The sequence below is a fragment of the Anopheles marshallii genome, chromosome 2 (genome assembly GCF_943734725.1).
Source record: "Anopheles marshallii chromosome 2, idAnoMarsDA_429_01, whole genome shotgun sequence".
Classification (NCBI taxonomy): domain Eukaryota; kingdom Metazoa; phylum Arthropoda; class Insecta; order Diptera; family Culicidae; genus Anopheles; species Anopheles marshallii.
In genome coordinates this window covers 8,879,684-8,906,847 of record NC_071326.1, presented here as the reverse complement: position 1 = coordinate 8,906,847, position 27,164 = coordinate 8,879,684, and the positions used below count along the sequence as shown (strand labels likewise).

The window sequence follows — 27,164 nt, the reverse complement described above, 5'->3', positions numbered from 1 at the left end:
TGCAAAGAGTGTTAAAAAACTAGTAATATTTTACGTCGTCATTTGAGGGCAACGTGTGAAGTATTTATTTTTTTTTTATGCTGACCCTCATCATTCGCACCTACACTTGTTACGCAAAAAGAATACGAGTGCAAAGAAGCGACTAGTGACTAGGGAAGCCACAACACACCCGAAAAATGTCCTTTCGCCTGCTGACCACACGTTTGTACAAACATGGTCGCCTGCTGGTCCAGAACTATCTCAAGCGGGACATACACGTTAGCAACGTTTGGGCAAACCCTACGGAGAGTGCAAAAGTGAACAAGATTAACGAAACGCTGAGACATGATCTGCGGATCAACGAGTTCCGGAACAACAGCTTCCTGCGGTTCGGTAACCAAGCGCGTCGTCTGTTTATCGACAATGTGCTGAACAGGGTTACCAATCCGTACTCGGTGGATTTGCGCCTACAAGCCACCAAGAAGTATGTAGCCGCGGATATGCGTAAGCTTAGAAAAGGAATTCTGATGGACGTTTTCTTGTTTTTCCCCATATCCCCTTTTTACAGACTGTTGTATGGCGATTCTACTCCCTTCTTTGCATTGGTCGGAGTGAGCTTGGCTTCAGGAGACGGTGTACTGACCAAGAACGATGAGCTGGAAGCTGTCTGTTGGGAGATTAGGGTACTTTTTTCCACAGTGTAAGATTAATATTAAATTGTTTGATGTATTTTGTTTCACTTTCCACCGTAGCATGCGATGTCCAACTTTCAGGAGAAAGTCGGAGAAAAGGACATCGAAACCCATCTGGATGAAGAGTTCGGAATAGAGAGCTTAAACATTGGCAAACCCATCGCCAAAGGCTGTTCGGCCGTGGTTTATGCCGCTTCGCTTAAGGAACCGACTGTAAATGACGAGAGCTCTATGTACAGCGATAGTGTTAATAGCTCTTCCTCCTCCACGGACCAGAAAGCACAGCCGGAAGGATGGATAGAGGAAGAGCAGAATTTCTCAGGCCGTTGGAGTGACGGCAATAGTCCGCTGCTGTTGCCGGAAAGAACTGCATCAGCCGTTTTGCGTCAAGCGATCAATGATAGCGATGAACGAACGAGAGCAAATAACAATCGCAGAGTACGGTTTAATAGTGAAACGAGAATACGAACGATGTCGGAAAATAGTGCAGCATCGAACCATGATCACAATAATCAGTTTTTGCGGGACTCAAGCGAGAAAGATTACAATATCGAAGAATATCCGTTGGCACTGAAGATGATGTTTAATTACGACATACAAAGCAACGCGATGGCCATTCTTAAAGGGATGTACCGTGAAACTGTTCCAGCAAAGAGGCGAACCATCGAAAGTGCGTGGGAAAAGAGGTAATTGAAAATTGTACAGGAACCAGCAATAATGCTGCATGATTGATTAGTATATTCCTGCATTACTTCATTTGTTTCTAGTCTCATGGAAAAGACAAACTTTCTGCCACCCCATCCAAACGTCGTGGAAATGTACGGTGTATTTTGTGACCAGGTACCGGACTTGTCCATGTCCGCAACGCTCTATCCGATGGCGCTACCCCAGCGATTGAACCCCCAGGGTTACGGACGCAACATGAGTCTGTTTCTGTTGATGAAACGCTACAACATAAATTTGAAAGAGTACCTACAGCAACCAGGCGTAGATATGCGTACACGCATTCTACTGTTTGCGCAGCTGCTTGAAGCCGTCGCCCATTTGTATCGTCACGGTGTTTCACATCGGGACATAAAGTCGGATAACATTCTGATCGAATTGCGTCCAAATATGCCACCGACGCTAGTGCTGACCGATTTCGGATGCTGCGTTGCAGATAAGAGGCATGGGCTACGCATCCCGTACACCTCGGACGAGATTGATAAGGGCGGTAATGTAGCGTTAATGGCACCGGAGATTATCGAGCAGCTACCGGGCACGTTCGCGATACTGAACTACACCAAAGCTGATCTTTGGGCTTGTGGTGCAATTGCGTACGAAATTTTTGGCAGTGATAATCCCTTCTATTCCGATATGGTACGCACCATTAAGCTGGGTTGGAAACTCTGGATAATTTTTGTGTTTGTTTCGGAATACTGTTTCAGCACTCAGCGCTCAGAAATACGACGTACGAGGAACATATGTTACCCGCGATGGATGAAGACGTTCCGAAGTTAATCCAGTGTCTTGTGCAGAATATCTTGCAGAGAAACCCCAACAAAGTAAGTATCACTCAAGTAAATGTTTGCAGTGCAATATAAACAATGCATTAATCGAACGTTTTATCGCTTAACATCATAGCGCTTAAGCCCGGACCTTGCAGCGAACGTGATGCAACTGTTCCTGTGGTCACCATCGTCATGGTTACGTGACCGGTACGTACCATCCAGCAATGAAATTTTGCAATGGTTGCTGAGTCTCACGACCAAAATCCTCTGCGAAGGTCCGTTGCGTGTTACTCCCGATGGTACGATGGGTCGCAGAACATACACGGAGTACTTACTGATTGCGAGCTTTCTTTCGCGAGTCCACTTGGAGCGGCTGAAGCGTGCACTCGACTGGATACATACGGTTAATGTTGGCAGTTCGTAAGATTTGTGATATTGTTACGCTGTGAGTACGGAACAGATAGTGCGGGTTGAATAAACATATTTATTTTTTATCACCTACTTCCGATAAGGTCAGGCTTCAGTGTACGTTAGTTTTTTTCTCAGTACAGAAAGAAAGCCCACCAGGTCCCCTGTTTCACGAAGGTGCGCCCGTATGGCGTCAATGTTTTGATGTGCGGGATCCATTTCATCGACTGGAAGAACATGTAAGTAGCATTGTTTTTACTGATCAATCCATTTGCGCAATTTAGAATGCATTGTATACAAGTGGAAGAAACTTACCAGTTATTCCTTTATCATTGTATGAAAGCAACACTTTTGTTCTTTGATCATCGGCAAATGAAATCTGAAACATGGAAACGTTCACGTTAGTCTGCGATGCTTGACGCTATGCTGCGTTATTGTTTAGACTAACCTCAACCCGTTTCCGATCAGGTGCACAGGCAATAGAAATACCCATACTTCGTTGCAGGCTGCTAAAATGTTCTATAAATCTTGCTTTTGTTCTGTTTGAATGTTCTGTAATGATGAAAGTAGGAATTTTATGAAACTGTTATTCTTCCTTTATTACTGAGTTGAATTACCTTGTACTTCAGCATGTTTATGTTGTTCTGGCACACGGTTTCGTTTTAACTCGTTTTCTTTCTCGATGGCTTGTTGAATTTTTGCACGCACCGCTTCTAATTTCGTTGATGCATCTTGTCGCTGTTGTTGCTTATCCAAACAATCCGCTTCCAAGTCAATAGCCGTGATGAGCAGCTCTTGCAAGCATTTTTGAGTGGGAATATTGTTCCCGAGGGCTGGAATCAAATTGTCTAAAAAATGTGGATGAAGGCCGTGTTTCTTTGAATAACAGAAGCAACCTACCAATTTCAGGATCAGACATCACCGTTTGTTGAGAGTAATTACAGATTTAAGTAGGCATGGATGCAGTTTACCGACTGTGCATTGCGATTTGAAGCCAAACAACATAAAGTGTCATTTTAAGCGCAATTTAAAACGAACAACTGTCAAAAAATACGTTGAACATTTTTCCAAGGTGGCTACAACGAGATGTGACATTGTTTGAATTGTGATAAAGAATCACGGATTTCCGTTTCAAGTTTGTTGTAATTGTAGCTAAAGCAAGCAGCCCCATTAAAATGATCCGGCACTGCAACGGCGGTGCAAAGGAACGGCGGAGTCCTTCAAACCGTTAACGATCTAGCACCGTCGTCTGCCAATCCAATATCCCGGCCTTTATGGTTGACGCACCAACGCCAATACTACTTTTCAACTTGGAACTAGCACACCTCCTACGTTCATGTCCGATAACATCCTTATCGGGCTGCCCGATAACATCCTTTACGAGCTGTATGAAAATATCCCTTATCTTATGTCATCTCTGCATCATTTCGTTGCCGGATTGAAGATAGCTAAGATTTTGGACGATTTTAAAAGTTCGATCACCTTGCATCCTCTGTAAGAAGGGATTTGATGGCATGGCCGCTGCTGGTTACACCATGATTTTGGTTTTTGCTTCGTTAATTCCCAGGTTTTTCGCCGCCACGGGCATCAATGCAGTGTATAAATGCAAACAGTGTCATACGGAATAATTGTTGTATTGCAGAATTGAACTATTTCGTAAAGCATAATAATATGTCGTATGTTATGTTTATTTTATACGATATATCATAAGCCGATGGTGTAAATACAGTGCAAAGCAATTGGATAGCTGTGGAGCTCGGATGAGTAAATAGCACCGATAGCTTTATGTCGAATGGTAAGGGCTTGTTCGATTTAAAAAATATGAAATCGAAAACCAAAAGTGTTATTCGGTAAACCCATCGATGGTGCTAGGCAGCATGATAATGAGCAACAGCTACGTTGGGAAAACCCCGCATAACATAGCACGAAACCTTCACAAACACATGCACGATCGGCTATCAAACAGGTTTTACATCGCGCAAAAACCGATCCCAGACAGACCGATCGTCGAGGCGTTTCTCACGCTGAAAACAATCTTCCCGGTCCAGTACGATTAAACAACCGCGCTAGTCAACATGTTCGCGAGGCATATTCCGACCTTGTTCCCCGTCCTGCTGTGGGTACTGCTGCGAAGCGTAACTGGTGCACCATCCGGTGGTGACTTTGTTTTTCCCGTGCTGAACGAATTGGCCATCGGTGATCCGTGTACGATCGGGCCCGCTCAAGGGCCGACTGGGGTTTCATATGCCAGGGAAGGAATCTGCCAACGGGTGCGCGACTGCGCAACCTTTATCCCACGCATCATTAGGGAACCGTTTGATGTCCGGCGCGACATTTGCTATTTCGAGGTGCATGATCCAGTCGTGTGTTGTTTGGGTTTACTTATACCTAATGCGCTGGAAGAACTAGATGATAGTAATCTAATTAAATAGAGAGAAAGGCGTTGCAGTTCAATGATGACAGACAACGAACGTCAATATTGCGCAAACACGATTGTGTTGTTGTTACTGAAGAAGGGTCAAGACGCATTGCATGAAACACGCCTTTGTATTGCTATAAAACAAGTAATGCAATAAAAAAGGCAATCTAGTGTTAGCTTCTGAAACTAGGTCTCCAAGAATGCGTAGGGAATCGAAATAAACTGTGTATGTTTATCAAAAATAAAAAAGTATGCTTAATAATGTTCATTATAAATGTAAAATAGCTTGTTTGCTTGCATATGGCATATGAATGGCATAACCATTCATCAGCATTTTGGAGAAATTACTGATTCTATTCACTAATATGATTTAAGTTGCATTGCAATTTGCAAACTACTACTACTACAATACCCCTACGTTACCGAGCTACGTTACCATAAACACTGGGTTGGAACCTATTTGGAATCGCCGGATTCCAGCCGCTTGTAGGAGTATCAGGCCAGAAGTAAGTGCAATAAGCTAATATAATACGACAGGCATGAGCAAGAAGTTTTGGCAGAATATTTGGAGGCAGAGAAGCACATTTATGTCAGACAACAAAGAAGAAGTAATAGTAAAGTCGATCAGTATTGCCTTATCACTCGCCCTTTCCACACAAGCATCATTAGTACGGTACTGAAAGTGCTACGGATCGGAACGTCTTCTCCCAAGCTCCGTACGATCGTTCCAGTGTTTAACGTATCAAGAAAAGAAAAATACAACATGAATCTTGCAGTTTTAACGACTTTGTGGCTGGTGCTGGCCATTTCTGCGGTGTCTGCAAACGTCCTTCCGACCGGTACACCCGAGAACGCACAATACTCGGAATCGGCCGAAAACAACCAAAACGAATCTGAGATCACGCAATCCCTGAGAACGGTCGGAAACAACAACAAAAAAATACTGGTCTTCGTTACGAAGAAGCCATCCGAGACCATAAAATTCGTGCACACAGTCGAAAATGAGCTAGGAACGAACTGCGCGTTTGAAGGATTGCAGGGCACCTGCACGGAAATGCACAATTGTTTGGAATACAACACGAAACGGGCATCGAGCTTCGTTAGAGCGGAAGGAGATCCTTGCATGAGCACGACACAGACCGTCATCATTTGCTGTAGCAAACCGATGCCAGCGCAGCAGACACGCGTGGACGCCATGTCGGAAGAGAACTTTACGTCATCGATTGGGCTAGAGGCCTAGAGGACATTGGCAAAGAGAAAAGCCTTATTTGGTCGGGTGCTAACGTGTGTTGTACGGGTTTTTATAAATAAAGCATACAAATGAATTTGTTTCCCGCGCGCTGTTTCCCTTATCATGCCAGTTTCGGAAATTCATCCACTGCTGGGTTTGCCCACCAAAGACTTATCATTGGCAAGTGTCAATAGGGCACACAGTGCTGCGATTAATCCGTATTTCTTATCTTCGTAACGGTCTTTAACGGCTTGAAAACATGCATTAATGCTTGTAATGTTTTAAAAGGATAGCCTTTAATCGCGAGTGTCGGAGAATAAATGCTCGGGGGTTTCCCCATAAGCTTGCTTTCACTGCCTGAACTAAATCAACCAACTGGTTCAACCGCAAACTTGTGATCTTGCTCCATTGTGCAAGTCCAGAAGGTGGAAATCGATCGAGTTAAATCAGCATTATGTTTTTAGTTTCTTTCACCTTCTAAAAGGAAAGGCTCTTGATCATATTGCAGATGTTTGCTTGAATTCTTTGTCCGAGCATTAAAATTGCTATAGATTTCCGTATTGAACGAATCCGACAGTATTCACCACATTGAAAAGCGGATCAGTCCGCTTGACAGCAATGTACATACAGATGCACCCTATTGTTTTTCTCGACGGGAGCAGTGCAAAAGAAGGAAAAAACCCTCCAAACCGGTTCTGGTGCTGAGGTGTGAACGTGTCAAGCAGTTGAAACACACCTTATCGTCCACAAACTAGTGTTTTGGTGAAATGATTTTTAATTACTGTGCAACATGTTGGATGTATTTGAAAAAAAAAAAAATGCAACCATTTTGATGTTTTTTTTTCTTTACAAATTTTATTCTTTAAAGGAAAGAAATTTGAGAACGTCATCATGCGTGTGACAATGGCGTCGGAACACCCGCCTTGTAGTGTTGATTGAGAGTGCATTAATATGGCTATTGATGTTCTACCCCGAGTTAATCTCAGTTTGCACACTGCCAACGTACATTAGTTTCTACGAGGTTTCGTCAATAGGAAGATTAATTAACGCATTAAAAACAGGTATACACTAATCCGTTTGGGGCGCCTACCAGCTTGGACTATGTCTGTTCGATTGGCTGCAGATTTTGCTGTCGAAATTCTTACACATGCACACACATACACACAAACACCAAACTAGATCTGCATGGCCGAGCTGGCCAAGCCTTGGCCTTTAGCTGAATCGCAACTTATCGTCCGAAGATCCACTCTCCGTCGGCCACACAATACTTTCGATCCAGCTTACGTACTCCGACACGCGCGTATATATGCCGGGTGTCTTCGAACCGCATCCTATACCGAATGAGGTGACACCGATAATCTGCGCCACGCAGGCCTCATCATTTGTACTGATCTGCAGCGGACCACCGGAGTCACCGGTACAGGCGTCCCGGCCACCGGCCAGGTAGCCTGCACACAGATGCGTATCTAGAAGACCCTGCGGTACGCGACGGTTGCGCTGGAAGAACACGGCACAGGCAGGCGTTGTGAACACATCCAGTGTTACTTTCAGCAACTCCTTCGAGCCAACGCCATCTGAGGATATTGAGGATATATATGGCACAGATTTTAATTGAAGACTTTATTTGCGACACAGTTTCGTATAGAGTAGGATGATTAACTGTGAAGAATTGTCCCTAGACGAGTAATAGTCGGTAATCCTGGCCAGTAAAGGTACTGTCGGCCCTAGTTCTGCAGGGAACTACGCAAGATTTAGAATCTCTCGATTACCACACCTTCGATGGCTCATTTCGTGAAAATATCAGTGAACCTTTCGTATGACGGTATATCACGAAACTTCGGAATGATAAACCGGTATTGTGTTTACTGCTTGATGGATTAAATTTAAACCGGCTTCGAACTGACGTGAGTGAGCCGATACATGGGAGTGGGTTGGAAAACCGGTTCCAATTTGGAAGGTGCAAATTAGATGATCATGATGGTTTGTTAGCGAAAATGCGTTGATATTGGATTTGACATGTGCTGCGGGATCTGTAGAGATCCTGTGTAAAATGTTTCCTATTTCCGGGGGCTCTTTCGCTGATAAAAATGTTAGTTTAGGCTATTGCTCATAAGCATAACACTTACATGCTTCCGTAGATCCAAACCCGATGGCTAACGCTTTCGTGCGGTCAACTGTTGGCGAGGTGTACAGACAAGCTGGCCGAATGCTCGTAGAAAACGATACCGGGTTGGCCAGCTGCAGTAGCGCTATATCGTTGTACACGGTGCGCGATTTGTAGTTTGGATGCTTCACGATCTGTATCACCTGTTCGTCGACCGGGTCGCTAATTTCATATTCACCCTCCTTTAGCTCACCCAGCCGAACCTTGATCGTTTGCGACTCGATACAATGGGCCGCGGTCATAACCCACTGCTCACTGATGAGTGTGCCACCGCAACGGAACGCCATGTTACCGTTTTCGTCCGGCATGGCCAACCGGGCCATGTGAGGAAACTCGCCGTAACGAGCCTCCGTACCACCGACGATAAGGTTCTGATAATGTTGAGAGTAATTACAGATTTAAGACGATTACAAATAGATTATTCTTGCAACAGTAGGCACGGATGCAGTTTACCGACTGTGCATTGCGATTTGAAGCCAAACAACATAAAGTGTCATTTTAAGCGCAATTCAAAACGAACAACTGTCAAAAAATACGTTGAACATTTTTCCAAGGTGGCTACAACGAGATGTGACATTGTTTGAATTGTGATAAAGAATCACGGATTTCCGTTTCAAGTTTGTTGTAATTGTAGCTAAAGCAAGCAGCCCCATTAAAATGATCCGGCACTGCAACGGCGGTGCAAAGGAACGGCGGAGTCCTTCAAACCGTTAACGATCTAGCACCGTCGTCTGCCAATCCAATATCCCGGCCTTTATGGTTGACGCACCAACGCCAATACTACTTTTCAACTTGGAACTAGCACACCTCCTACGTTCATGTCCGATAACATCCTTATCGGGCTGCCCGATAACATCCTTTACGAGCTGTATGAAAATATCCCTTATCTTATGTCATCTCTGCATCATTTCGTTGCCGGATTGAAGATAGCTAAGATTTTGGACGATTTTAAAAGTTCGATCACCTTGCATCCTCTGTAAGAAGGGATTTGATGGCATGGCCGCTGCTGGTTACACCATGATTTTGGTTTTTGCTTCGTTAATTCCCAGGTTTTTCGCCGCCACGGGCATCAATGCAGTGTATAAATGCAAACAGTGTCATACGGAATAATTGTTGTATTGCAGAATTGAACTATTTCGTAAAGCATAATAATATGTCGTATGTTATGTTTATTTTATACGATATATCATAAGCCGATGGTGTAAATACAGTGCAAAGCAATTGGATAGCTGTGGAGCTCGGATGAGTAAATAGCACCGATAGCTTTATGTCGAATGGTAAGGGCTTGTTCGATTTAAAAAATATGAAATCGAAAACCAAAAGTGTTATTCGGTAAACCCATCGATGGTGCTAGGCAGCATGATAATGAGCAACAGCTACGTTGGGAAAACCCCGCATAACATAGCACGAAACCTTCACAAACACATGCACGATCGGCTATCAAACAGGTTTTACATCGCGCAAAAACCGATCCCAGACAGACCGATCGTCGAGGCGTTTCTCACGCTGAAAACAATCTTCCCGGTCCAGTACGATTAAACAACCGCGCTAGTCAACATGTTCGCGAGGCATATTCCGACCTTGTTCCCCGTCCTGCTGTGGGTACTGCTGCGAAGCGTAACTGGTGCCCCATCCGGTGGTGACTTTGTTTTTCCCGTGCTGAACGAATTGGCCATCGGTGATCCGTGTACGATCGGGCCCGCTCAAGGGCCGACTGGGGTTTCATATGCCAGGGAAGGAATCTGCCAACGGGTGCGCGACTGCGCAACCTTTATCCCACGCATCATTAGGGAACCGTTTGATGTCCGGCGCGACATTTGCTATTTCGAGGTGCATGATCCAGTCGTGTGTTGTTTGGGTTTACTTATACCTAATGCGCTGGAAGAACTAGATGATAGTAATCTAATTAAATAGAGAGAAAGGCGTTGCAGTTCAATGATGACAGACAACGAACGTCAATATTGCGCAAACACGATTGTGTTGTTGTTACTGAAGAAGGGTCAAGACGCATTGCATGAAACACGCCTTTGTATTGCTATAAAACAAGTAATGCAATAAAAAAGGCAATCTAGTGTTAGCTTCTGAAACTAGGTCTCCAAGAATGCGTAGGGAATCGAAATAAACTGTGTATGTTTATCAAAAATAAAAAAGTATGCTTAATAATGTTCATTATAAATGTAAAATAGCTTGTTTGCTTGCATATGGCATATGAATGGCATAACCATTCATCAGCATTTTGGAGAAATTACTGCTTCTATTCACTAATATGATTTAAGTTGCAAAACCTGCATTGCTAACTACAATACCCCTACATTACCGAGCTACGTTACCATAAACACTGGGTTGGAACCTATTTGGGATCGCCGGATTCCAGCCGCTTGTAGGAGTATCAGGCCAGAAGTAAGTGCAATAAGCTAATATAATACGACAGGCATGAGCAAGAAGTTTTGGCAGAATATTTGGAGGCAGAGAAGCACATTTATGTCAGACAACAAAGAAGAAGTAATAGTAAAGTCGATCAGTATTGCCTTATCACTCGCCCTTTCCACACAAGCATCATTAGTACGGTACTGAAAGTGCTACGGATCGGAACGTCTTCTCCCAAGCTCCGTACGATCGTTCCAGTGTTTAACGTATCAAGAAAAGAAAAATACAACATGAATCTTGCAGTTTTAACGACTTTGTGGCTGGTGCTGGCCATTTCTGCGGTGTCTGCAAACGTCCTTCCGACCGGTACACCCGAGAACGCACAATCCTCGGAATCGGCCGAAAACAACCAAAACGAATCTGAGATCACGCAATCCCTGAGAACGGTCGGAAACAACAACAAAACAATATTCGTTACGAAGAAGCCATCCGGGACCATAACATTCGTGCACACGGTCGAAAATGAGCTAGGAACGAACTGCGCGTTTGAACGATTGCAGGGCATCTGCACGGAAATGCACAATTGTTTGGAATACAACACGAAACGGGCATCGGGCTTCGTTAGAGCGGAAGGAGATCCTTGCATGAGCACGACACAGACCGTCATCATTTGCTGTAGCGAACCGCTGCCAGCGCAGCAGACACGCGTAGACGCCATGTCGGAAGAGAACTTTACGTCATCGATTGGGCTAGAGGCCTAGAGGACATTGGCAAAGAGAAAAGCCTTATTTGGTCGGGTGCTAACGTGTGTTGTACGGGTTTTTATAAATAAAGCATACAAATGAATTTGTTTCCCGCGCGCTGTTTCCCTTATCATGCCAGTTTCGGAAATTCATCCACTGCTGGGTTTGCCCACCAAAGACTTATCATTGGCAAGTGTCAATAGGGCACACAGTGCTGCGATTAATCCGTATTTCTTATCTTCGTAACGGTCTTTAACGGCTTGAAAACATGCATTAATGCTTGTAATGTTTTAAAACGATAGCCTTTAATCGCGAGTGTCGGAGAATAAATGCTCGGGGGTTTCCCCATAAGCTTGCTTTCACTGCCTGAACTAAATCAACCAACTGGTTCAACCGCAAACTTGTGATCTTGCTCCATTGTGCAAGTCCAGAAGGTGGAAATCGATCGAGTTAAATCAGCATTATGTTTTTAGTTTCTTTCACCTTCTAAAAGGAAAGGCTCTTGATCATATTGCAGATGTTTGCTTGAATTCTTTGTCCGAGCATTAAAATTGCTATAGATTTCCGTATTGAACGAATCCGACAGTATTCACCACATTGAAAAGCGGATCAGTCCGCTTGACAGCAATGTACATACAGATGCACCCTATTGTTTTTCTCGACGGGAGCAGTGCAAAAGAAGGAAAAAACCCTCCAAACCGGTTCTGGTGCTGAGGTGTGAACGTGTCAAGCAGTTGAAACACACCTTATCGTCCACAAACTAGTGTTTTGGTGAAATGATTTTTAATTACTGTGCAACATGTTGGATGTATTTGAAAAAAAAAAAATGCAACCATTTTGATGTTTTTTTTTCTTTACAAATTTTATTCTTTAAAGGAAAGAAATTTGAGAACGTCATCATGCGTGTGACAATGGCGTCGGAACACCCGCCTTGTAGTGTTGATTGAGAGTGCATTAATATGGCTATTGATGTTCTACCCCGAGTTAATCTCAGTTTGCACACTGCCAACGTACATTAGTTTCTACGAGGTTTCGTCAATAGGAAGATTAATTAACGCATTAAAAACAGGTATACACTAATCCGTTTGGGGCGCCTACCAGCTTGGACTATGTCTGTTCGATTGGCTGCAGATTTTGCTGTCGAAATTCTTACACATGCACACACATACACACAAACACCAAACTAGATCTGCATGGCCGAGCTGGCCAAGCCTTGGCCTTTAGCTGAATCGCAACTTATCGTCCGAAGATCCACTCTCCGTCGGCCACACAATACTTTCGATCCAGCTTACGTACTCCGACACGCGCGTATATATGCCGGGTGTCTTCGAACCGCATCCTATACCGAATGAGGTGACACCGATAATCTGCGCCACGCAGGCCTCATCATTTGTACTGATCTGCAGCGGACCACCGGAGTCACCGGTACAGGCGTCCCGGCCACCGGCCAGGTAGCCTGCACACAGATGCGTATCTAGAAGACCCTGCGGTACGCGACGGTTGCGCTGGAAGAACACGGCACAGGCAGGCGTTGTGAACACATCCAGTGTTACTTTCAGCAACTCCTTCGAGCCAACGCCATCTGAGGATATTGAGGATACATATGGCACAGATTTTAATTGAAGACTTTATTTGCGACACAGTTTCGTATAGAGTAGGATGATTAACTGTGAAGAATTGTCCCTAGACGAGTAATAGTCGGTAATCCTGGCCAGTAAAGGTACTGTCGGCCCTAGTTCTGCAGGGAACTACGCAAGATTTAGAATCTCTCGATTACCACACCTTCGATGGCTCATTTCGTGAAAATATCAGTGAACCTTTCGTATGACGGTATATCACGAAACTTCGGAATGATAAACCGGTATTGTGTTTACTGCTTGATGGATTAAATTTAAACCGGCTTCGAACTGACGTGAGTGAGCCGATACATGGGAGTGGGTTGGAAAACCGGTTCCAATTTGGAAGGTGCAAATTAGATGATCATGATGGTTTTTTAGCGAAAATGCGTTGATATTGGATTTGACATGTGCTGCGGGATCTGTAGAGATCCTGTGTAAAATGTTTCCTATTTCCGGAGGCTCTTTCGCTGATAAAGATGTTAGTTTAGGCTATTGCTCATAAGCATAACACTTACATGCTTCCGTAGATCCAAACCCGATGGCTAACGCTTTCGTGCGGTCAACTGTTGGCGAGGTGTACAGACAAGCTGGCCGAATGCTCGTAGAAAACGATACCGGGTTGGCCAGCTGCAGTAGCGCTATATCGTTGTACACGGTGCGCGATTTGTAGTTTGGATGCTTCACGATCTGTATCACCTGTTCGTCGACCGGGTCGCTAATTTCATATTCACCCTCCTTTAGCTCACCCAGCCGAACCTTGATCGTTTGCGACTCGATACAATGGGCCGCGGTCATAACCCACTGCTCACTGATGAGTGTGCCACCGCAACGGAACGCCATGTTACCGTTTTCGTCCGGCATGGCCAACCGGGCCATGTGAGGAAACTCGCCGTAACGAGCCTCCGTACCACCGACGATAAGGTTCTGATCGGTCGGGCATTGATTGCGTGGTTTCACTTTCACTACGGATGATCCGACCGCTAATGAACCTAATAGCACGGAGGAACTGGATGGGCCCTGGTACTTCCGACACACTGGACGCAACGTGTGCAAATGGAGATAGGAAGATGAGGGTCAGAAATGCTACAGAGTGAGGCAACCTTCGGGACACTTACTCCGTTCGCTGGTGCGCTGGTTGGGGTTGTTTAGTTGCTGCAATTGTTGTACGTAATCCACCGGACAGCAAACGATCGCCTGTTGGGGAGTATAGCCGCATATCTTCACTATTCGCGATCTTTCGAGTAATGGCCGACAGAGGGTGTAGCCGCGGCAGATTCCGGGCTCGTTGCCGTACGCACACGATTCGCCTTCTGCAAGAGACACAACATGTAAAATGAGAGGATATTGTTGATAAATTCTACTGTTCGTTTCAGCTAAACTGCGCCGCCTTCAACAGCGCGAAAATATGAATAAGAAATGTTCTTTAAAAGGCACACACGCTTAACTATTAGCTAAAACGTTTAATTTACCTCTAATATTTTATTTAATTGCGGTAATTTTTTGTTTAAAGTGTATCTATTGTATACTTGTTTTACATGGCAGGATGGATTATGTTTGAGGAATCCTAAAATTTGACCAACCCTTCATCCTACTGTACAGCTGCAAAGATCACAATGTTCGTATTAAAAGCACACAAAAAAACAACTGAGACGCTGATGCATCAACGCTCTCCATTCATAACTATTCGATCAGTTGAGCGATTTGGAAAAGACAGACGCACGTAAAGCAGGTTGGAGGAGCACAATTAATATCAGCAATGTTTGTATCCTGGCAAAAACAAGATTTCCTGCCGAAAAACGGATAGTGTGACATTGGAAATTTAATATTTGCATAATCAAAGCACTTCCGCTACGTACGTACAACTGGTCGGTAAACCGAGGGACCGAGGGAAAGAAATGGATAACTGGTTTTGTGAAGAGGATTCCCATCTGACAACCGATGTGCAATGTGTTTCCTGGGTAAGGTGAGATTGTCTGTGGTATGTAAATCAATCGTAGTTCACGTTGTTGCCCGTAACAAACTGATTGTGTCGCGTTGATCGCGATTTGAATTTGTCCATTAAAGCGTTATTGATATTAACACAAAGCTCGAGCAAGAGATGTAGTATCTAGAATGCTGTGGGAATTCCAAAAGAAGCACCTCTTCTGTGTAGAAGAATACTATCAGCAGAGAAATGAATCATTGCCGAATATTGCCTCTGGTGACGTAATAATTTGAGTTTAATATCTACTGTCGAATACCACTACCACAGCTCATGAAAATATAACTGCCAGGCTTCTAGCCTCTCACACCATTGAAAAATGTTATAATGAAAAAATGTCCCATTTGTTGATTTAGTTCATCGCCGACGTGTTAATTAGCCAAACCGCAAACGGCACACATCACAAACGGTATCACACGGTACACTAGACGTTACACCTAGTTGGGAAGATCATCAGCGTAGGCAATGAAAGTTGGAAATCATTGGTTGCTATAGTGGCTTGAGGTGCCATACTACTATATAGAAAGCCGGATATGTGAGGAACTGCTGTTGGGAAGTTGTGTTTGCCAATTACAGCACATTAATCCTCTCGCGCAATTTGTTTGACCGGACAAAACACTCTTCAAGTTGCTGAGGAAGATGCTGTTCTTCAACTGACTAACTGCTTTTGTTCACTAATCCACCTGACACCTGAAGAACTCTCTACACACTGGCACACACGAGTAGACGCAACAAAGCAGCATAAACGTTTCGATCGTCTAGCAGCTGCAGCCTTGGCAACGATCAAGTTATCGAATTTACGCTGCGGACAATCGGTAGACAAGTTGTCTAATGCGCAACTGTCGCGTTTCGGCACGATTCGTTAAGCTGGTCACCATCATTATCGATCGATCCCTACGCACGTATTCCATTCACGAAGGTTACTGATGGTTTGCTTACCATTGCCCGCGGCTAGAGCGTAGCTGATAAAGATGGCACTGAGCACGATCTGTGTGATCCACCGTACACTATCAAAGACGGTCGACATCTTCACTTTATGGAGCCTTTGGTGGTCAGTTACACGAACTAACAAATCGAAATCTATCCGGTAGCTTTACCGACGGATATCGACGTCTACTAGTAACTGCAGCTGGCACCGGACCGTAGCCGGATGACACCTACAGCGAGTGACGGTCTGATCACGTTTGAGGCTTCTCACGGGAATAATGGGTTTCCCCGAGCGCTCGCGTATCTTGCCGGCCGGGGTGGAATTTTGAAATGCTTCGCACACGATTGCCTGATACGCGATCGTTTCTTGCTCGCGCGGGAATACCCCAATGAAGATGGAAGTGACGAAACTGAGCGCGACATCTTTGCGAGCGATTTGAATGCGAGAGACTCAGTTGCAGTTGGAGATGAATGAGCGAACTGTGTAATTGACTGGGAATTATTTAAGGGTCGGAGATGGTTGTCGCACTGTCGAGATTGAGTAGGAGAGCGAAATGTGAAAAGTGTAGAGATAATATTTGTACATACAATTGGAGAGTCTAGTGAGTGGTACAAAGTTTATGATTTAAGAACGTCGATACGTGTGCTTAATGCAGTCCATAACCATTAATATTCTCCAATGGAAATTCGATTTTCCGGAATATATTAAAGTGGATTGGTAAAGTTTATTGAGTAATCTTCAATCAGTTTGTGAACCTAAAGATTATTCGTTCAATGTATCAATTGTCTTGTTTAAACTGTCTTTCGATTAAAGTTTGTTTTTCCTTTTAATAACTTATTTATACGATGCTAAAGAGTCTTCATCTGCTGTAGGTGTCCTCAGAAACGCTCACGATCCGGTACTTTTTAGCTGTTTCTATATAGCTTCAAATGTTCTCGTCAATCTGTTACGAAGAAGAGTAGCAATTTAAAGATATCAATCTGCATATGCCAGGATTTGTGTTAACCTTTGAAACTTTCATTCCTTGGAATACTGGAAGATCCTCTCTAGTGCGATTTAAAAAATATAGAAAAGAAACCCCATCTACCTAGAGTATCATTACACTTAATGATAGTAAATGGTCTAAAATGTTAGCCATCCATCTTAACTAAGGATGTGACGTTGGCCATGCTTGGTCTTGTAAATTTAGTAATCTTAACCAGATCTTCGAAAGAGCTCATAAGGCCTTATATTTATATCCCGGCTATGGCATCATAAACCATTTCGAAATCTAAATCAGGTTTGAAAGAATACGACTTTTTAGAAGTTGTCAGTTTATTAATTTTATTGTTCCTACAATCATTACAGGACGTTGCAGACGTTGCGGTATACCGTTCGTGAAAAACCCGGTGTCAAGAATAAGGTCAGTACAAGATATTCGGCCTGGCCGTTCTTCCGTTAACAAAAAGTAAGGCCAGAACTTTCGCCTTGTATTGTTGTGATTGAAAGTGTTTCAATATGACACACTGGCACACTGAGAAAGTTGATTAATTTCCACGATATGGTGTCAGTACGACGACTCAGTAACGCATTAAATACATAAGTGATACACATATGTTTAAGATGCTTAAAAATGTATGACTCCCCTATTTGCTGATTTTGCTTTCGAAAATCGTTCACTTGTACACGTACCAAAATTAGATACGCTTAGCCAGCTTTAGCTAACGAGTAACTGATCGTTCTATCCACTCTCCGTAGGCCACACAATACTTTCGATCCAGCTAACGTACTTCGACACGCGCGTATATATGGCGGGTATCGACGAACCGCACGCTACGCCGTATGAGGTAACACCGATAACGTGTGCAACGCAGGCCTCATCATTCGTAGTGATCTGCAGCGGGCCACCGGAGTCACCGGAACAGGTGTCCCGGCCACCGGCCAGGTAGCCTGCACACAGATTCGTATCCCGAAGTCGCGGAAAGTACGCTTTACAGGCTGGCGTTGAGAACACATTCAGTGTTACTTTCAGCAACTCCTTCGAGGTCACACCATCTGAGGAAGAAACGTACAGGATAAAATTTAATTGAAGATCCTATTAGAGACATATTCGGAGATTAGCATGATTTACTGTCAGGTATTATTCCTAGACGAGTGTCAGTCAGTAATGCATATAGTTGGCACAACCAGTTAAGGTCCAGTCGAGTATTAAGATCACAGCGGAAGTGTTGTAAAGACGTACATTACAGTTTGGACTATCCCGCGCTCGGATAGATTCGAAGGCTATTTTCAACCCGCTCCCATCTTGTAACTTCTTAACGTTGGATTATTATGATTCAGATTCATGAATCGGAATGCATCTTTGAATTGGATGAATGCATTTGAATCTCTATTTCAAAGATTCATGAATTAGATTAGTGAATCAACTCCACGATTAGTGAATCAACCAAGATTACAATTCCACTTTAGGCATTCAAGGGGCATGATACATCACTGCTCAGTGGATTCATGAATCTTTTGAGAGTCGATTCCTGATTAGTGCTACTGTTATGAACAATAGAACGGGCTTTAATACCCGTAAAACTCTATCCAATAGATCTTACCTTGTATCTGCTCTAGTTCTGTAGTGAACTACGCATGTTTGGAATCTCTCAATTACCTCACCTTCGATAGCTAATTTCGTTGAAATATTCGTAAGCCTTTCGTATGGCGGTATATCACGAAACTTCGAAATGATAAACCGGTATTGTTTTACCGCTTGATTCAAATTAAACCGGCTTCAAACTTTCGTCAGTGTCCTCTTAAATAGGAGTGGAAAGGAAAACCGGTTCCAATTTGCTAGGTGCAAATTTGATGATTGTGATAAAAGTCCACAAATTTATGGTCGTTATCTGCTTCTCGTGTTGGAGCTGATGGATCTCATGTAGAATGTTTCTTACTTCCGGGGACTCTTGTTGATAAAGATGTTAGTTTAGGCTATTTATCATAAGCGTAACACTTACATGCTTCCGTAAGGCCAAATCCGATGGCTATTGCTTTCGTTCGGTCAACTGTTGGCGAGGTGTATAAGCAGGCCGGTCGAATGTTCGTAGAAAAGGATACTGGATTGGCCAGCTTCAGTAGCGCTATATCGTGTGTGCGTGATTTGCGCGTGTAGTCGGGATACTTTACGATCCGTATCACCCGCTCATTGGTCGGAAAACTAAATTTATAGTCACCCTCCGTAAGCTCACCCAACCGGACTATGATCGTTTGTGATTGAATGCAATGGGCCGCGGTCATAACCCACTGCTCACTGATGAGTGTGCCACCGCAACGGAACGCCATGTTACCGTTTTCGTCCGGCATGGCCAACCGGGCCATGTGAGGAAACTCGCCGTAACGAGCCTCCGTACCACCGACGATAAGGTTCTGATCGGTCGGGCATTGATTGCGTGGTTTCACTTTCACTACGGATGATCCGACCGCTAAAGAACCTAATAGCACGGAGGAACTGGATGGGCCCTGGTACTTCCGACACACTGGACGCAGCGTGTGCAAATGGAGATAGGAAGATGAGGGTCAGAAATGCTACAGAGTGAGGCAACCGTCGGGACACTTACTCCGTTCGCTGGTGCGCTGGTTGGGGTTGTTTAGTTGCTGCAATTGTTGTACGTAATCCACCGGACAGCAAACGATCGCCTGTTGGGGAGTATAGCCGCATATCTTCACTATTCGCGATCTTTCGAGTAATGGCCGACAGAGGGTGTAGCCGCGGCAGATTCCGGGCTCGTTGCCGTACGCACACGATTCGCCTTCTGCAAGATAATTTGAGTTTAATATCTACTGTCGAATACCACTACCACAGCTCATGAAAATATAACTGCCAGCCTTCTAGCCTCTCACACCATTGAAAAATGTTATAATGAAAAAATGTCCCATTTGTTGATTTAGTTCATCGCCGACGTGTTAATTAGCCAAACCGCAAACGGCACACATCACAAACGGTATCACACGGTACACTAGACGTTACACCTAGTTGGGAAGATCATCAGCGTAGGCAATGAAAGTTGGAAATCATTGGTTGCTATAGTGGCTTGAGGTGCCATACTACTATATAGAAAGCCGGATATGTGAGGAACTGTTGTTGGGAAGTTGTGTTTGCCAATTACAACACATTAATCATCTCGCGCAATTTGTTTGACCGGACAAAACACTCTTCAAGTTGCTGTGGAAGATGCTGTGATTCAACTGACTAACTGCTTTTCGGCACGATTCGTTAAGCTGGTCACCATAATTATCGATCGATCCCTACGCACGTATTCCATTCACGAAGGTTACTGATGGTTTGCTTACCATTGCCCGCGGCTAGAGCGTAGCTGATAAAGATGGCACTGAGCACGATCTGTGTGATCCACCGTACACTATCGAAGACGGTCGACATCTTCACTTTATGGAGCCTTTTGTGGTCAGTTACATGAACTAACAAATCGAAATCTATCCGGTAGCTTTACCGACGGATATCGACGTCTACTGGTAACTGCAGCTGGCACCGGACCGTAGCCGGATGACACCTACCGCGAGTGACGGTCTGATCACGTTTGAGGCTTCTCACGGGAATAATGGGTTTCCCCGTTCGCTCTCGAATCTTCTGATTCGATGTGTTCTTTTTCATATCGATCCAATGTTTTTTTTTTCGATCTTTGAATCGTGTTTTACACGGATCGAAGATTTTAATCGGATCTTTGGTAAGCATCTGCTGGTCAAAGCTGCAAACCAAAGATGTCTGACATCCATGCATATCAGGTTCTGCGTTAACTTCTAGACGCTACGAGTCCGAGATAGAAGGGGATAAAGCTCATTTCCCCAGCTCAGAAAATTGAGTACAATAAATAAAACGTTCTAAGCGATGTTGGCAATGTTTTGGCTATTATGTCCAGTATGCTTGGACAGTTTTCCTGAAGAGCTTATCGGACGTATATTTATATCCTGGAGGTCCTGTTTTGCAAAGGCATTTTAATACTTACGAAAATATTACATTATCTTCTTCAATATCTGTCGCATGACGAAGGTCGGTTGCAGACGTCTGGTTGCATAGTCATTTGTGGTACTATAATCCCGAGAGAGTCGGACGAGTACACCCGGGATAAGGTGACCTTTCACTGCTTGGAGAAGGAAATGTCTTCAAACGAATGTGAATTGTATAAGCTACCTTTAGTTGTAAGCAAGACGGCCTGGTCGTTCTTGTTGAATGAAAAAAGGGAGGGGGGGGGGGGGGCTTTGGTCTGCCATTTCTGGCTTTCCTGGTTAAAAGAAACTTTAAGCATGGAAGTTACCAAAGCAACAGATACAAATTGCCCAGGCTTATGATTAGTGGATTCATCCGATTGGTTGATTAAATTAACCAACTTTGGTTGAAGATTTGGCGGTTTTAAGGCCGGTTTTCGCAAACGCAACGAATGTTACACCTACACCTACTACAAAGAAAACATCCGTGACCAAAATATGCGATTTTAAGATAACCTAATATAAAAGAAGCAGCAAAACCAGTAACATTCCAGCATTTGTTGCATATTTATTTGTTTTTTTTTTATTGCGTGGTTTTTCGTTTTGGTTAAAATTTCAGGAGATTGTGAAACGTTCAAATCACAAATCAGCCAACAAATTTACATAAATTAAAAATCGCACGCATAATGGAAGATAAGATACGGTACGTATGACTTTCCAAAATTTGGCCACATGAGCTTTGAATGAGATAAGAAAAATCGATTATTGAAAACTAAAACAACTCTTTTAGAAAGGAAGAGACAATTGGAAGCGAAGTATCTGCCGATCGTAGAAACATGAAATCTATTAAAAGATGATTATTTTTATTCAATTTTTCAATTAACTGAGCTTGGTATTAAACTGCTGTACGTCAAATAGGTTATAGCTGCTCATAATACAAGATGCCCCACTAGTCCCACCAATCACAGAACACTATGTTTCCAGTTCGATGAATACTGTTCAATATTGATAGCTTGTCCATGTCCCTGACTACTTTCGCTTGGACTTAGACGCTTGTCGATGCATTAAAATTGGTGATCGTAGGCTTCAGCTGTAAACATTCGAAATCAACATTACATCAAAATTCTATCATTATTACGCAAATTGCAGATTATGATACAAATTTTGTAATATCTTTCACAAGAAGACCGAGGTATGAATATCGTTGTTAGTTTTGAATTGTTGATGAGTTAACGCAACGTAGACTGAAGGTTGTAAATGAAGCACAGAGAATAGTGTTTGTTTATTAAAACGAAAACTTTACACGTATTTTACATTAGTAAAATCAATTTCAGAAACACATTCAAAAGCGAAACCAAAAGTAGATGCTGTTTTCTTCGCTGTAGTTTGAATTGCTGAAGTTATTTAGCTAAATATCGTTTATTTCCATCTGAGAGGTTGACTCGACAGGTTGGTAGTCAAATTTATCGGTTTTTGCGTTCGTCTTATTGCCAAACGACAGATTCGATCCAATCAAGGTACGAGCTGACTCTAGAGTAGATTGCCGGCGTTGCACTACCGCACACCTGTCCGAACGATGTCACACCAACGATGTAGAACATGCATTGGTTTTCTTCGCGCGTAACCTGCAACGGTCCACCGGAGTCACCCTGGCACGTATCCTTACCGCCCGAGAGATCACCAACGCACATCTGCGTGCTGCTGATGCCTTGGCGGATGTGACGGTTCAACCGGTACCGATCGGCACACAGTGCGTTATCGTAAATATTCAACGCCACTTTGCGCAGCTCATCCGACTTGGGGCCAAAGTCCTCGGTCAACCCGAACCCGGTCGCAATCGCCGTGCTTACGTCCAATCTGTCCGCTGTGTACAGACATGCCGGACGGATAAAGTTCGTGAAAACCACCCGTTCGTTCGTTTCGATCAAGGCTAGATCGTTGTATTTGCCGGCGCTCCATTTAAAATCCGGATGCACGATGAATTGCTTGATGTCGTAATCCTCCGGCTCGGCACCATCGTCATCGCGCACCAAGTTTTGGTCACCCAGCCGCACCATCGATGGCAATTCGCTGAAAGTGGGCAAAAACTGAATCAGTTGTACGTAGGTCTCATAGCAGGACTAATCACTATTATCTACCCCGATTCGGATTCAGCGTAACAATGGGCCGCCGTTAGTAGGTAGTATTCGCTGATCAGTGATCCACCGCATTCGAACGAGTAGCCACCGTTCGGACGACGCCAACCGATCGCTGCCATGTGGGGAAATTCACCCGGTTTCGTAATGTTGCCACCGACGATCAGCTTCACTACCATGTCACACTTTGGCACATCAATTTTGACCAGCGTCGGATTGAGCGTCAGCGCACTGATGGCGACACTCTCCGTAGTAAGATCTTTGTAGTCTCTACATTCTAGGGAACCATGCGGGAGCATTTCATGTTAGTACCTTTAGGGATGCCATTCTATTCCTTTCGCTGAAACTTACTTTTCTCGCTGATGCGTTCCACGGTCCCGGCACGATTAGTCGAGCTTAGTGGACCTGTTCTACTGACGCCAGCTGGTTCCAGCTGTTGCGATGGAGGACAGCAGATGATTGCTTCCGTTGCTGAATAGCTGCACACGGTAATGCGATTGCCGCGCTTACACTTTGAGTATGGTCTGCAAACTCCCGTCTCTCCCTGGTGCTGGCACGACTCACCTTCTACGAAGGAAAGGGAAAAAAGCATTTTATTTGTTAAAACATCAAGAAGGCGGAGACTTACAGTGTAAGACGTTTTGGGAGCTGTACTCTTATCAAGGCACCACACTTTTTACGTTTAAAAATGGTTTTCTCTACCGAAAAAAACTCATCCATCTTGCTCATCATAATCGGCATCACTGTAGCTGGAGGAATTCTCACGATTTGAAATGTAAACAACGTCGCCGGGCATTTGATGTACCGTGCCTACTTGATTTGATTGACTGTGTCTCACATCGCGTTCGATTATTGTGTGGACTCTCGTACGCTGGGGTGTGTTTGTGCGTGTGCAAATACTCTTGCAAATCATTGTTCTCGGCGAGAAGATTTCGATTTGCTGATAACACGCTCAGCACACTTTATATGCGAATCTCAGACGGAACATTCTACATTAGCCCATCCTAACGGAATAGTGCGTCAGCAGTAGATTTACATTATTATTTCACACCTTATAACGACAAATTAAGTCCTGTTTGCAACAATTTGCTAGAACAATGCGAGAGGCTGTGACTTAAAACCGGCTTGCCATGGAACAGTGCCATATAGATATGCTTTATAAGCATACTTTTAGCTATTTGCACTAACTTAAAATACCTCTTGGATGCGTATAGAAGGAGAAAAATAGAAAGAGGAACAGAAAGATTAGATTGCAAAAGCACCTTTACCTTGCAAAGCCAGTAAACTATGCGTTAGGCAACACAGCACTAGAAACACTGACCACATCGTCAGTCCGGCTTGGCTTGCGGCCATCTAGGACACTATATTTCGACTGTTTGCTACAAAACTAAACATAAACTGAACGAATAAGCAGCCGTTTCTATCGGCGCGAGTCACGGCGCTATGAATCGCAGTAATGGCGCAGCTTCCGCGCGACTGCCACTGCGAATACTAACACCGTACAAAGAAAAACGAGTTTTAATCGATCGTGTGCGCGATCTCGCGTCTCGGAGACTGACGATGAGCGGTGCGTTCTGGAGGCTGATCAACCGAGCTTGTGCTTTAACTCACCAACACCGGTGCAGGCGTTTGTCTCTCAGTAGAGGATGATTGTTTATTGATTTGCGCAAGCTATCGCAAGGGACTTAGATGCGTGTGAAAATGCGAATTTATAATATCAAGGAATACGTCGGGATGCAATATCTAAAAAAAAAACAGTTAGTTATATAGTTAATAACCCTTGTCCAGTCTTTGAGTGTCTTATCGTTGGGAAAAATATTTTCTGTAAAAATAGTTTATTAGAGTTTATTATTTGGGGCGGCTCAGTGGTGTGTTGGTAGCGGCGCCAGTCTTCACACGAACAGACCGGACCAAAATCCCATCCGGACCATTCCCCTGTACGCTGGACTTGACTATCATCCAGCTCCGGGTAAACAAAGTCACAGAAAGCCAGAAATGGCAGGCCTTGTTGGATCTCTCTTGAGGTTGTTGTGCCGATAAAAAAGAAGAAACTTTTTTGTTGGTACTTCCTGGTTGGTTCTTTTAGCTTTTTAATTATTAACAACATTTTGTGAAAATAATTCTTCATGAATTTTTCCCATTGTTTAATATGCCGATTAGAAATAACAACAAACCGTAACTTATCGATTGACTGTCAAAGTAGCGTTTGTGTCAAACAGCGGTTTTGTTTTGAACGCGTTTTGAAGCGTTCCTTCAAGAAACGCTGCAGTATATAATCAACATTCCGAAAGAGGCTGCGGGAACAGCTGCCGGTCAGAGTGGTTTTGGCTTGTGCGTTGTTTAATGTTAGGTGTAGGAAGGGTACATTTGACCAAGGCATAGTCGCACAAAAGAAGAGTAAGTTAAGAAAGTAGTAAAGTGCCTTATCGAAGCCTTAGGTTTGAGAAACAACAACAATGTCTACTCCGCCGATCGATGATGGGTAAGTTTCGTGTATGCGAATTCAAGTTTCGCCAATTTTTACTTAACAAACAATGTTCACCACCCAACAGCGATGATACCGTTGCAGATGAGGATATGTTTGCAACTGAGAATGCTTCGGTAAGCAACCAAACAAGCGGTAAATGTAACAAGCAACTCTTACACGGATGGTCCATTTCTTCTCTAGCAAATCAGCATCATCAACAGTGAGGTGCTGGCGACCCATATTTTGCAGTTTGCCGATGAAGTAAACGATGACAATTTCACGATACCCGCCTTATCGCAGGAAACAATACCCGAACTGAAATTTTCCTTGCCGAGCTCACTGAATCCGGCCGGCAAATATCCGTCGTCCGAAGATTTCTGTCACGATGACGTAGCGTGCACGGTGCTCCCATCTAGCACACAAGGCAGCGGCTTCATTTATTCCGACCAGCTCCAGAAGCTGTTCCTCAAAACGGAGAGCACCTGTTCGTTTGACGTAAAGTGTGAGCTGTCCGGTTTGTTTTCGGCCCAGGGATGGTACGTACGGGTAATGTTGGTATCGCTCGCACCGGAGTCACAGCACGAACCGATCGTACGATGTCACAACCATCTTGCCAAAGATACTGCACCGGAACACGTCAAGAAGCACGTGGTGAGGTGTAGAAACGTACGGCACGAGTATGTAGGTACCGGGAACGGTCCGTTCTTTGAGGATCGTTGTGCGGTTCGTGTGCCACTCGATCCGGAGGAGCTGTGCGTGAATATAATGCTTCAGTTCATGTGCCAGAACACGTGCTTTCGTGCTAACCAACGGCGTACCGGGTTGGTATTTACGCTAGAAAACGACCAAGGACACATATGGGCGAGGCGTATGGTGCAAGTTAAAATCTGCATCAACTATCGACGGGATATGCAGAACGAGGAGAATCCCAACAGAGCCCATCCCACGACCTCGTCGTCCATTGCTGGATCGAGCCGTAACGGTTCCGGGCAACGGTATAAAGCCAGAAATCAACGGCGCCGACCGCAGACGAGCACCGGACGGGTGGCTCAACCAGTCATGCGAACAGATTCATTCCATTCACCACCGAACCTGGAACCGTGCCTGGTGGACATCGAAATGCCCAACATGCGCATGGCCAAACGGCTGATGGACATTGCAATCGGGATGATTTCGACGCACGTTTTACGCGCGGAGGATCCGGAAACGAAAGCTCAGCTAATGCAGCACATTGCCAACATTCGGAACAAACGTGATATGTTGGTAGTGTGCAATAGCCAATGTAGCGTTGATAGTGACTTGCTTTAGTTTTAACTTATATAGTACGAAGAATAAGCTATTTTTACACATCACTGTACATAATATCATCATAATCTGTTTTTATCGACTTAACAACCAACTAATAGAACAAAGAATGTTTTTACAACTTTAACGTTAGCGAATAAAAATGGTTTTTCCTACGTGTGTCATGTACATTGCTTCGAAATGTTTTCGGAAAGGCACGCAAATTCATCTATTTCGGATTGGGTAGTTATTCGAATCAACGGTGCAACTTGCTAAACACTTGCTTTATTAA

At 44.1% G+C, this 27,164-nt stretch overlaps 6 protein-coding genes across 6 annotated transcripts; 2 read left to right on the top strand and 4 right to left on the bottom strand.

Annotated features, from left to right (window-relative positions):
- Positions 1–176: 176 nt before the first annotated feature.
- LOC128718854 (serine/threonine-protein kinase Pink1, mitochondrial) lies at positions 177–2,585 on the top strand. Its single transcript, XM_053812470.1, has 6 exons — positions 177–463; positions 548–662; positions 732–1,357; positions 1,439–2,030; positions 2,099–2,215; positions 2,295–2,585. The coding sequence occupies exons 1-6, from the start codon at positions 177–179 to the stop codon at positions 2,583–2,585; spliced, it is 2,028 nt and encodes a 675-aa protein (XP_053668445.1).
- An 89-nt stretch (positions 2,586–2,674) lies between these two features.
- Positions 2,675–3,488, bottom strand: LOC128710004 (uncharacterized). Its single transcript, XM_053805044.1, has 5 exons — positions 3,470–3,488; positions 3,187–3,417; positions 3,018–3,121; positions 2,885–2,948; positions 2,675–2,796 (listed from the first exon to the last, which is right to left on the bottom strand). Exons 1-5 carry the CDS (start codon positions 3,486–3,488, stop codon positions 2,675–2,677), a joined length of 540 nt encoding a protein of 179 aa, XP_053661019.1.
- A 3,943-nt stretch (positions 3,489–7,431) lies between these two features.
- Positions 7,432–16,120, bottom strand: LOC128709999 (serine protease snake-like). The gene is made up of 7 exons (XM_053805038.1): positions 16,033–16,120; positions 14,228–14,422; positions 13,628–14,146; positions 12,730–13,075; positions 8,920–8,941; positions 8,346–8,754; positions 7,432–7,793 (listed from the first exon to the last, which is right to left on the bottom strand). The coding sequence occupies exons 1-7, from the start codon at positions 16,118–16,120 to the stop codon at positions 7,432–7,434; spliced, it is 1,941 nt and encodes a 646-aa protein (XP_053661013.1).
- Positions 16,121–16,946: 826 nt separating this feature from the next.
- On the bottom strand, positions 16,947–20,423 carry LOC128709996 (anionic trypsin-2-like). The gene is made up of 6 exons (XM_053805036.1): positions 20,336–20,423; positions 19,603–19,797; positions 19,003–19,521; positions 17,750–18,055; positions 17,028–17,065; positions 16,947–16,964 (listed from the first exon to the last, which is right to left on the bottom strand). The coding sequence occupies exons 1-6, from the start codon at positions 20,421–20,423 to the stop codon at positions 16,947–16,949; spliced, it is 1,164 nt and encodes a 387-aa protein (XP_053661011.1).
- Positions 20,424–22,470: 2,047 nt separating this feature from the next.
- LOC128709995 (serine protease snake-like) lies at positions 22,471–24,474 on the bottom strand. Its single transcript, XM_053805035.1, has 4 exons — positions 24,390–24,474; positions 23,473–23,688; positions 23,125–23,398; positions 22,471–23,056 (listed from the first exon to the last, which is right to left on the bottom strand). The coding sequence occupies exons 1-4, from the start codon at positions 24,472–24,474 to the stop codon at positions 22,471–22,473; spliced, it is 1,161 nt and encodes a 386-aa protein (XP_053661010.1).
- A 1,103-nt stretch (positions 24,475–25,577) lies between these two features.
- LOC128719176 (uncharacterized) lies at positions 25,578–26,896 on the top strand. Its single transcript, XM_053812798.1, has 3 exons — positions 25,578–25,603; positions 25,674–25,722; positions 25,790–26,896. Exons 1-3 carry the CDS (start codon positions 25,578–25,580, stop codon positions 26,894–26,896), a joined length of 1,182 nt encoding a protein of 393 aa, XP_053668773.1.
- The last annotated feature ends 268 nt before the right edge of the window (positions 26,897–27,164 follow it).